We start from the raw sequence: 12464 nt of genomic DNA, 5'->3' as shown, positions 1-12464 counted from the left end.
GACAAAATAGCTGAAAACTTCAGTGTGCTTAACTATTCACCCCCCTAAAGTCAGTACTTTGTAGAGCCTCCTTTTGCAGCAATTACAGCTGCAAGTCACTTTCGACAAGTCTCTATGAACTTTCCACATCTTGCTACTGAGATTTTTACCCATTCCTCAAGACAAAACTGCTCCTTCAAGTTAGATGGTTTCCTCTGGCGAATAGCAATCTTCATGTCTGACCACAGATTCTCAATTGGATTAAGGTCTGGGCTTTGACTAGGCCACTCCAAAACATTTACACGTTTTCCCTTAAACCACTCGAGTGTTGCTTTAGCTGTATGCTTTGTGTCATTGTCTTGCTGGAAGGTGAACCTCCGTCCCAGACTCAAATCACTGACAGACTGAAACCGGTTTTGCTCAAGAACATCCTTGTATTTTTCACCATTCCTCTTCCTGTCCACTTGGACCATTTTCCCTGTCCCTGCTATCAAAGAACATCCCCATAGCATGATGTTGCCACCACGTTTCACTGTGGGGATGGTGTTATTGGGATAATGAGCTGTGTTGGTTTGGCCCCAGACATAGCGTTTACCTTGGTGGTCAGAAAGTTAAATTTTGGTCTCATCTGACCACAGCACCTTCCTCCATACATTTGGGGAGTCTCCCACATGTCTTTTGGCAAACTCAAAATGAGCCTAACAATTTTTGTGTGTAAGTAAAGGCTTTTTTCTGCCCACTCTTCCATAAATGCCACCTCTATGGAGTGTACCGCTTATTGTGGTCGTATGGACAGATACTCCAGTCTCTGCTTGGGAACTGTGCAGCTCCTTCAGGGTTACCTTTGGTCTCGGTGCTGCCTCTCTGATTAATGCCCTCCTTGCACGGGCTGGTGGGCGCCCTCTCTTGGCAGGTTTGTTGTGGTACCATGTTCTTTCCATTTGATGATAATGGACTTGATGGTGCTCAGGGGGATCGATCATCTGATATTGGGATATTTTTTTATAACCCAACCCTGACTTGTAATTCTCAACAACTTTGTCCCTGACTTGTTTGGAGATCTGCTTGGTCTTCATGGTGGTGTTTGGAGATCTCCTTGGTCTTCATGGTGTTGTTTGGAGATCTCCTTGGTCTTCATGGTGGTGTTTGGTTAGTGGTGCCTCTTGCGTAATGGTGTTGCAGCCTCTGTAATCTTTCAGAATGCAAATTCTATTATAGGGTTCCCCACCTTCCTTGTGCCGTTTATAACACAGTGATCCTTGGGCATCAGGGTCCAGGTGAAATTGGTTGCCCCTGCACAAAATGTAGCTAAACCCAAAGTATGATTTCTAGTTGGACTTGTTAAATCATCAGGGTGCATTTCCGCTACAGATTCCTTAAAATGTATCTCAAACCTATATTTGTACAGCAGAAATCAGAAACTGAACCTCAGATTTCTGCCGCGGATTCTGCAGGTGAATGACTTTTTACTTTTCCATATGGAAGTTTTTTCTGTTGCAGCACCAAAGATCTTTTAGGTCGAATTTTGGGGGTTTTATCTTCTAAACCAATGATATGCTAATAAAACGCTGATGCCAAGTGCTTGGTATTGTCATAATTAAAATAAAAGTGTGTAGAATCGGCAAGCAATTCTAGAATTTACTTCTAGGATTATATGAGAGTTGTGACGCATGGAGAGCACAGTTGGTCAGCACCGCTTAGTTAATTCTTTCCATGCCTTATAGGTTGATCCTCCTGTTTTATAGCATCCAGGCATGCATGGCTTGGCATTTGTATTTTTGCAGGAAAAGATGAGGTGATTGCCTTCGTACATTTTCCTATTCCTAGGAATTGTACAAGTGTAATCTCCCTGACCCCCGAATATATCCGTCAGCTTTATGTAAGCGCAAATCCATGTTCCTGCATAGACTCGGACGACTCATGCTTTCCATACAGCGTTCACTGCTTTCAGGATCCAAATGTCGTCGGCTTAGTATAGGAAGGAAACCAGCAGACTCGTAGAATTGAGGCCCGTATCCCTGAAACGCGTCATGTAACCTTTCTACTGCCAGAGGGCATATTGCACTTATAGACCACCTGCAAGTCGGACAGACCTGTCAGTGAAATGTCACAGTTAAATCCTTTGCCCCGTAGCTGGAAATATATACCGCACAAAAATACTTCAGACATACTGAGACATAGCAGAGTCCGTGCAGATGTTTATAAAACAGCAGAAAATATGTCACAGATGTCAGTAGATCAATGGGGTTATCCATTCAGCTAGATAGATTCCTGCCTCAATTTACCCCCAAAAAGCTGGCGGACCTGCCCAACACACGAGCGATCTGATTTTAGCCTTTTTGCACCTTGGGGTGCGGCTTGGCGGAAAGGGGTGTGGCTTGAAACAAATTACATTCCGCAAACATTGGTACAAGAGATGGTCTAAAGATGCCCCAAATTTATCTTTTTTTTTTTTTTTTTTTTTTTTTTTTACTCTGGCACCTGACAGTGATCCAAAAAATGCAATGCACTTGGCAACATTAATTTCTAATTGATATCTGTCATTTGTTGGAAACTGCCATGAGTATTTCTGCCATGAAAAGGCAGAACGTGTTCTAAATGGACCTTCCGACCATCCAAAATCTCTGGCTAAAATTGCCCTGTGAGATCCAGGGAGAAGTGCTGTAGAGCCTGTCACAACTTCTGTCCTGGTCTTTTTCGTATAATTTTTTTTTGGAAATGTAAAAATACACTGACAATTGGGCGTTACCAGATGAGGTTGTGTCCCTGCTCACTATGACCCTTTCCAATAAATGCTGAGCATGTCAAGTTGCATAGGGACACCCGCAATTGTTAACCCCCAGTTGTCAATTTTTTAATGAATTTCTCGGAGGAATACCAGTAATGGCAGAATGCTGTAACGAAACAAATGTTTCATAGTGACGTACATTGGATGTCAGAAGAAGTGAAGCAGACACATGGCGAGGATCGATGGAGGAATCCCCACAGACATAGGAGGAAGGAGAGGACAGAAAATACCAACTAAATGGCTGCCTGTTCTTATAACTTGTCCTTACAGGATTCATCGGGATTAACATCTTGATGACCTCTTTTCAAATATTATCTGCTCTGGCGGCAGCCGGATGTAAACAATGCACGGAGCCAGAACAGCATGGATCTGTAAACTATTTAGTGTCCGCTCCCAGGTCCTGTCGATGAACTCGAATTTAAGTGAAACAGTCTAGGTGCATGTGGCCCCTTAACTTTCCTACATAGCCCCGAGGTGTCCTACCTCATCTGTTTATTTCCATACCTGTGTGTTAATGAAAACTGCTTATTTGGAAAACCTCTACTAACTTTTGTCACAATCCAGACTTCCTCCTCCCATCTCTAAGACTCTTCTCGTGCTGCACCAATTCTCTCAAATGCGCTACCACAGACCATTATGGTAATTCAAATCCTCAGTTTTAAGCTCATCTCTTTAGGTAAGCCTATTACATTCCCTAATCCTAATAAACTCCTTCCCCATTCACCCCCTTCTATACTATCTCTTCACTTTATGGTGACCGCCACTTTCAGCTTTATGTGTGCAACACTGCGCATGGAGTGTCCACAATACGTTAATGTACTACCAAAACCCCTCTTAGTTTTGTCAGTAGTGAGTGACTGGTAACTCAATCAAGCTGTAAACTAAAAGGCCGTCATCATTTTTTTTTTACATCCATAATGCTTTTTATTCCAGAGTGTCACTCTTCTTATATCTGTGATAACTCGGTGATGCGAAACCACAGTTCTCAAAATACTCACACAGCCTACGAGGGTTGGAGTTTCATCAGCGGCTCATTTTCGTTTACAAGTACATTAAAGGAAAATGAATGTACTTTTACGTTTTATTGTCGCCGTGTATCATGATACATCCTGGCTAGACACTGACAACTACTATAGAAACTTTGCATAAAAGGGTCACATAAGCCAGGTTGCACTACTACAACTGCTACTACACCTACTCATTCAACTTTATTTTTCTTGGCTGGACCAAGTTAAAGGGCAGCTCCACCCCCAGGTGCAGCCGCTTGTTAACTCTCTGTGGCTCTTATTTTCATAACCCTGATTATCTCATCCTACATCTGTCTTATCACCCTATTACTCTGTTAATGATCCTTAATCCGAACCTGCTACTTCCAAATCTAAGAATCTTCTCGTGCTGCACCCGTTCTCTGGAATGCACTACCCCATACAATCATATTCAATCAGATCTTCAGTTTTGAGCTCATCTCTTATGCTAGATCGTGGCTAGACCTTGACACCTCCTACAGAAACGATGAATAAAAGGGTCACACAAGTCGGATTGTACTACTTTTACTACTACTTATGCAACTTTCTTCTTGGCTCGTTTTGTTCTATAAGTTACTTAATGTCATGAAGTGTCTTTATATTCAGTTTTATTGGGGGTACTTGCCACTTAATATTTGGCTTACACTTTGTGCCCTGGGGCTCGCTAGACGCAGGCGACGTATTTCGGTCATTCTCATTAGCTTCTCATCCTAAGCACAGGCTCAAAGACGCCTGCTTTAGTTTATTAATTAATTTAATATTTGCTCCCTTCTTTTCAGTGTCCTCTCTATGTGATGCTGATCTGGAGAAATTTGCAGCCTGGCTTAGTGAGAAATCTGTGATCAGGGGCCGGCCCCTGGATAAGAGTAAAAGGACACAGCTGTTTGTTTTCCTGAAAGCAGTTTTTTTTTTCTTCTTCGCCCCTCTGCAAGCAGGCTGAGGGGAAAGGAATGGGGGAGGAGGGTTAAGCGCCTGGGCTACAAGTGGGAGGATTGCAGGACAAGGGGGCTTTTGACTTGGGCCCTATGTAAAGAAGCTGTAAGTGGAACATGGGAGACACCTGCTGGTCACTTTACATATTACATCTCATCTCTCCTCTTTTTCAGGGTGCCAGAGGCCCTGATGGACCAACGGGAGGATCTGGACTACCAGGTACCAAGGTAAGTGCCCTTTCAGGTGTCACCTATTCCCTAACACGTGTCGGGTCTGCTGATTGGGGAATCCAATATATACACACATAATGTATACAGCTTTTGTCATATACATTAAAACACTTTTTTTGCGCTTCTTATCCTACTTAATATGTGCATCTTTGGCTGTTATACTGCGCCTCCCAACATGCTCAGCCAGCTGACTGGTGAAGATGGTGAGAGGTGTAGTACTCTATGCCAGCTACACAGATTATACCACCATGATGAGTCTCGTAACTAATATTCAAGCCTGCCATTTAGAACAAGGACCTGTTCACAGGACTGCAGATCCCTGCCAGTAGAAATAGGGCTGAATGTTTATTTCAGTCGCCTTTTAAAAGAAAAAAAAAATGGAATAAAGAAAGCTTTTCCATTTATGGGACCGAGCCGCCGGCTAGGACCGTACGGGGGATAAACACTCAGCTGGCAGATACGAGGCGACTGTGTGCTTTTTCTGGCCGAGCCACGAGCAGAAGTCGGGACGTGACAGTAATATTATGTTTTGATTGCGTTGCATAATTCAGTTCTGGCCTCCGAGCATCTACTGAAGATCAGAACGAGCTGACTTGGATATACATCTGATTACTGAGCCGTACATCGGGATGTTTGTGCACACAGCACGGAGGCTCCTTCTCCTGTCGCTTCCCTGCTTCACTATTCAGTCAAGTCTGCAGCGGAAATTCACAATGCCATATGTGTGACATCTCCTGTGCATGTCTGGTGTTTTACACACCAGATTGTAATGCGTCCACAAATCAACTCCGCTGTCAAATTAGTCCTCATCTCTTCAGATTACCTAGGAATTTAGAGAGACAAGGGCACACATTACCAAAGTGGCCGCCCTTCCAGCTGATCAGGGCTTGTGGAAAGGACTATAAATAACATAGGTAGTCAAATAGTATGGCTGAAAAAAAGACTTAAATCCATCCATAAGGCAAAAGTCAATTGTTCCCATATTTTAAGTGGTTGCTTTATGAAAATATGCCTTAATGGGACCCCTTTAATGGGATATAGATGTCATAGAGGGTTTCGGGACCCCTTACTATGAGCCAGAATGGAGAGTCTCTCTGTTGGAGCAGCTTCTTTTCTTCCGGACTGGAGTAGTCCTTATATTACAAAGACGGACATTTATTTTAATGCCCGTCGTGTGATATTGTACACCTGGCTGGCCATGGCTTCCGCCCTTAAAGTCAGAGGTTTTCCAGGAGTTCCAAGAGTGTGACCCTGATTAGCTGATCATCCCTATCAGCTATCTGTGATGGGACAAACCCTTTAAGGAGAAATTCAGATATGGAAATTGGAATAGATTCCTGGATTAGCATAACTTGTCTCCTACAGACACATAGAGGACTTGTCCGACCTTCTGACATGTCTGTTTTTCAGTATAACTAACAATTTTGGAGCATATTTTCATACAGCTTTGCATTGTGCATTTCCTCCTGAAAATATTGGAAAAACTTGGTGTTACAACTCCTCTTGCCACAGGAGCATGGCTTTACGCAGATTTATATGTCCGCATTAATCAGACAATGGCACTTTGTGTAGGACACGTCCACAACTGTGAAATGGATCAGCGCTCATTTACTGGCCTGTTCACAGGGACCCTTCTTTAATACAATCATTCTGTCCCCATACAGCATCGTGTTCTCGGCAGCTCATCCCCCATTTATAGCTGCCAAAAATAATTTATTTGCTGGCATAATCTATCTGATCACCCTACAAGCACTCCTTTTGCTCATTCGCCAGGTGATCGCGGGCTGATCTTAGAAAAAATGGTTTGCAAATCTTATGTTAAGGCCGTTTAGACGGTGCAATAATCGCCATTGCTGCCGGTAACGGGACACCTAACACAACTTTTCAGTGTAAGGATCCTGCCACACGGATTTCTGTATCTGGATATTGACTATTAGGCTCCTCCATTTACATTGTTGGTCTGATTTTCTTCCTTACACCATCAAGAGGGAATGTGGAGAGTCCAATGATTGAACATGTAAAAATTTTCATGATACCACTAAGCGTTGAGACGTAGAACATGTATAGAAACACCTGTAGTGTCCTATAGGCCTGTACTATGGACCCACAAGTACTGCTATGCATGCTGCAGTAGGCAGATTTGTTGTCAGGTGAAAGCAAGTTATCACCTACCCACAAGATAGGTGATAACTTACTGATCAATGAGGGTCCGACATCTTGGACCCACAGCAATCAGCAGAATGGGAAATTTTTATCCCTCGCTACAAACTGGAACCTGATCAGATGCCCGATCACCGCTCCATTTATTCTCTATGTAACTGCTGGAATAGGTAAAGCGTGGCACCTAGCAGCCCCATAGGGAATGAATTGAGCGGTGGTCGAGCATGTGCACTACCGCTCCCTTCTGCAGATCGGGCTGGTCCCAGCAGTTGGACCCTCAGTGACCAATAAGTTATCACCCATAAATGTACTTTTTTTTTTCTTCCGTTTGGTACACACAGTTTTATGCTCACACAGCTCTCCCACACAGTATGATGCCCCCACTGCCCCCCACACACAATATCAAGGCCCACACAACCCCCTCCTCTTTCCACCCCCCCCCCCCACGCACACTCAGTATGATACCCCACAGAAAATTCAGTCTAACAAGTGAAGAAACCCTTATTATTAAAAGACGAATACTTTGATGGGTATACATTAAAAGTAGCGGAGTGAGGGAAAAAAAATTATACACAGTCATGGCCAAAAGTGTTGACACCCAGAAAATTATTGCAATTACACGTTTTGTTATACACATGTTTATTTCCTTTGTGTGTATTGTAACAACACAAAAAAACAGAGAAAAAAAAGGCAAATTGGACATCATTTCACACACAACCCCAAAATTGGGCCAGACAAAATTGTTGGCACCCTCAACTTAATGTTTGGTTGCACACCCTTTGGAATAAATACGTGCAATCAATCGCTTCCTATAACTATCAACAAGCCTCTTACATCTCTCAACTGGAATTTTGGACCACTCTTCTTTTGTAAACTGCTCCAGGTCTCTCATATTTGAAGACGTCTTCTCCCAACAGCAATTTTTAAGATCTTTGCACAAGTGTTCAATGGGATTTAGATCCAGACTCATTGCTGGCCACTTCAGAACTCTCCAGTGCTTTGTTTCCATCCATTTCTGTGTGCTTCTTGACGTATGTTTGGGGTCATTGTCCTGCTGGAAACTAGCTTTCTGACATTGGGCACTACATTGCGACCCAAAATCCTTTGGTAATCTTCATATTTCTTGATGCTTTGTAAACAGTCAAAGTACCCAGTGTCAGAGGCAGCAAAACAGCCTCCAACAGATTTGACTGTAGGTACTTTGTTCTTTTCTTTGTAGGCCTCATTCCTTTTTCGGAAAACACTAGAATGATGTGCTTTACCAAAAAGCTCCATTTTGATCTCATCTGTACACAAGACTTTTTCCCAGAAGGATTTTGTCTTGCGTACATTTTGGCAAACTGCTGTCTAGCTTTTTTATCTCTGTGTCAGCACTGGGTCTCCTGCCATAGTGATTCATTTCATTCAAATGTCAACGGACAGTTTGCTCTGACACTGATGCTCCCTGTGTTATGATCTGCTACAGAGACTAAGGAAAGACAGGAGATCTGTCCCTACAATAGAACTAAACTAGATCCCTACGATGTAACGGGGAACCTGATCCTGCGATCAGACCCGCTAAAGTCCTAGGCTAGTCTGTACGAAGACCTATAGATGTGAGGGAGGAATCCCTACAAGAACTAGGGACTGGGAAAAGTTGGACACCTCCTAGCAGAAATCGTAGCAGTCAAAGACAAACACACAACAAAAAGTAAGGAGGTCAGAAGACCTAGCAAAACTAACAGAGAACGGCAACAGAGCACCAAGCTAGCTCAACAGTAGTAAATACAAATGAAGTCCAGCAATGCCAGGAGGGCGGAGCCGGATTAAATAGGCAAAACTGGTCATGTGACCAGCAAACTAAAAAAAACTAACAGGAGAGTTGTAACACCCTGAGCCTGCAGGACAGCTTGAATTTCTTTGGAACTTGATTGGGGCGGCTTATCCACCATCCGGACTATCCTGTGTTGCAACCTTTCATAAATTTTTCTCTGCCGTCCACGTCCAGGGAGATTAGCTACAGTGACATGGGTTGTAAACTTCATTATGTTGCACACCGTGGACAAAGGAACAAGATCTCTGGAGATGGACTTGTAACCTTGAGATTGTTGATATTATTAGAATTTGTATTATGGCAAGAAAAAAGCAGCTAAGTAAAGAAAAACGAGTGGCCGTCATTACTTTAAGAAATGAAGGTCAGTCAGTCCGAAAAATTGGGAAAACTTTGAAAGTGTCCCCAAGTGCAGTTGCAAAAAACATCAAGCGCTACAAAGAAACTGGCTCACATGAGGACCAACCCAGGAAAGGAAGACCAAGAGTCACCTCTGCTTCTGAGGATAAGTTTATCCGAGTCACCAGCCTCAGAAATCGCAGGTTAGCAGCAGCTCAGATTAGAAACCAGGTCAATGCCACACAGAGTTCTAGCAGCAGACACATCTCTACAACAACTGTTAAGAGGAGACTTTGTGCAGCAGGCTTTCATGGTAAAATAGCTGCTAGGAAACCACTGCTAAGTACAGGCAACAAGCAGAAGAGACTTGTATGGGCTAAAGAACACAAGGAATGGACATTAGACCAGTGGAAATCTGAGCTTTGGTCTGATGAGTCCAAATTTGAGATCTTTGGTTCCAACCACCGTGTCTTTGTGCGACGCAGAAAAAGTGAACGGATGGACTCTACACGCCTGGTTCCCACCGTGAAGCATGGAGGAGGAGGTGTGATGGTGTGTGGGTGCTTTGCTGGTGACACTGTTGGGGATTTATTCAAAATTGAAGGCATACTGAACCAGCATGGCTACCACAGCATCTTGCAGCGGCATGCTATTCCATCCGGTTTGCGTTTAGTTGGACCATCATTTATTTTTCAACAGGACAATGACCCCAAACACACCTCCAGGCTGTGTAAGGGCTATTTGACCAAGAAGGAGAGTGATGGGGTGCTACGCCAGATGACCTGGCCTCCACAGTCACCAGACCTGAACCCAATCGAGATGGTTTGGGGTGAGCTGGACCGCAGAGTGAAAGCAAAAGGGCCAACAAGTGCTAAGCATCTCTAGGAACTCCTTCAAGATTGTTGGAAGACCATTTCCGGTGACTACCTCTTGAAGCTCATCAAGAGAATGCCAAGAGTGTGCAAAGCAGTCATCAAAGCAAAAGGTGGCTACTTTGAAGAACCTAGAATATAAGACATATTTTCAGTTGTTTCACACTTTTTTATTAAGTATATAATTCCACATGTGTTAATTCATAGTTTTGATGCCTTCAGTGTGAATGTACAATTTTCAAAGTCATGAAAATACAGAAAAATCTTTAAATGAGAAGGTGTGTCCAAACTTTTGGTCTGTACTGTGTGTGTGTGTGTGTGTATATATATATATATATATATATATATATATATATATATATATATATATATATATATATATATATATATATATAATCACAATCCAATAAGGGTACATAAAAAGGGGGGAAATGTGGCAAAACAACCACTACAGACCCTAGGTCATGAGCCCTCCCTATTCATTGAGGTTGACACCCTAATAGGCAATGCAAGTGAAGTCGCCCCCACTCCTCGTCATCTATCCCTGAGAACCCCTATGATGACCCTAGATAGGTGCTTTACCCTTGGAGCACAGATTCTACCACAAGAAACACAAACATGGTAGTCTATAAGACACAGAAAAGCAGTAGTCTCCTTATGTGGCAATAGAAGCGTCACATGGGTACAAGTAAAAGATGTTAAATTGATAGTGTCCAAAATTCGTGCACGCCACAAAAAAAAAAAAGATAAATAACCAGCCGCACAAATATAACAGCGTATCCAAATCAAAATAACTCGATAAACTGTGTGAAACGCGGCGTCATACATGTGTGGAAATGTAGCCTGTTAAGATACTATGGTATTGGACGCATATACAGAATTTGCAGGTGGCTATGACTACATGGAGTTGACGAAACTGCTTTGTAAAACAATTGGAGAAATAGATGTTCTTCCCTTCATAGGTGTCCATAATCATGGCCCCGACGCTTTTCCCCTCCAGGATGAGGTTCGTCAGGAGGCCAGGAAAGATGGACCAGCATAACTCCATAACATACATGATGCCTGTATTCAACTGTATTTGCACCCTAAGGATATTGAAATTGTGACACCAGACGAGTCATAGTGACATTTGGCATCGCCCTCTCCCCTCCCCCCCACCTGACTCGTGTGCTCCAACGCAGCCGCGTGGTCTGCAGCTATTGGCTGCTTATAACTGTAGATACCCCCACTCCCATATTAAATTTTGAAAGATGGGTGCCTAACTCTATCATTAATAGGAATGTCAGCGCATTTATCTTATATGTTGGCTTATTAGGTGCCAGTCTGTTTCTAAACCCAGCTCCCATTATGCCTTGCCCCCTGTCTGAAATCTTGCCAGGTGGCAACTAGAATTAGGCTTTGATGCTTTTAGCGGAGGCTCCTCCTGTAACACAGCAGTTATTCTAGTAATGGGTTCACCGACCCCCTCTCCCTTTCCAAATGGTTAGGATTTCTCATAAATCAAAGAAACATTAAATGTGTTTGACAGTGAAAACGTTTTGTGTTTCTCCCTGGCTCCTTGAATGAATTGAGAACTGTAGAAGAGTTCTGCCCTGTGATCTGCGCTGCTCCTGACCGGCCCAGAATGCCCACGGTGAATGGCACCTGCTAGATGAAAGCTGCGCGGCCTGGACGGCTGGGGTTGATTTATAAGTACAGGCAGTAGTCAGACATAGTAATGGTAAAAGTACAGCACCTTTCCCACGTGCGGCAGTAAATCTAAATTTCAAGCCCGGTGGGATGTTGCAGAATTGCATTATCCGTGACAGAGCAGATCTTGCATACCCTTGTTTGGGAGGGGTCTTGTGTACAGAGGACGCGGCGAGGGTCTCCCTGCTTCCTGTTCCCACAGAGGTGTTGTTCTTTGTCATTGAATCGCTAAGCCGCCCGCAGACAGTCTGTATGACACCATGATGCCTCCAGGCGGATGGAGTAATGCCCTTTATCCACTGTAATAGTCGTCCCCGACCCCCAGAACACACGCTGACTGCTGTTCCACCTATTTGCCCTCCAGTATCAAGAAGCAATAGCCAATTGTAATGTTGACCAGTCCATGCTAAGGACCCTTCAGATTTCACTGATCCCCCGCAGCTCCAGTTCAGACGCATAATCGGTCCCTGCTCGTCACTACTTTCTGGTCCACATAACCAATAGTGACCTCAAGAGATTAATGAAGGAAAATATTACTAGTTTTTAACCAATCTGAACCCTTTTACTAATATTTTTAGCCACTGGGAAACATTCATCAAAAAGGAGCTTTCTGCACATCTGACATGTCTGTTTCAGTAA

General features: G+C 43.4%; 1 protein-coding gene across 1 annotated transcript in view; it reads left to right on the top strand.

Annotated features, from left to right (window-relative positions):
* Positions 1-12464, top strand: part of COL27A1 (collagen type XXVII alpha 1 chain) — a 285000-nt gene that overhangs the window by 178153 nt on the left and 94383 nt on the right. Inside the window, exon 29 of the mRNA XM_073639999.1 lies at positions 4899-4952. Coding sequence (XP_073496100.1) covers positions 4899-4952 — 54 coding nt within the window. The remainder of the gene's footprint in view (positions 1-4898; positions 4953-12464) is intronic.

The sequence above is a fragment of the Phyllobates terribilis genome, unplaced genomic scaffold (genome assembly GCF_046119375.1).
Source record: "Phyllobates terribilis strain yellow unplaced genomic scaffold, ASM4611937v1 Scaffold_7__3_contigs__length_470593459, whole genome shotgun sequence".
In the NCBI taxonomy this organism is placed as follows: domain Eukaryota; kingdom Metazoa; phylum Chordata; class Amphibia; order Anura; family Dendrobatidae; genus Phyllobates; species Phyllobates terribilis.
Note: the sequence above shows the minus strand (reverse complement) of the source record. Positions and strands in the feature narration are given on the sequence as shown.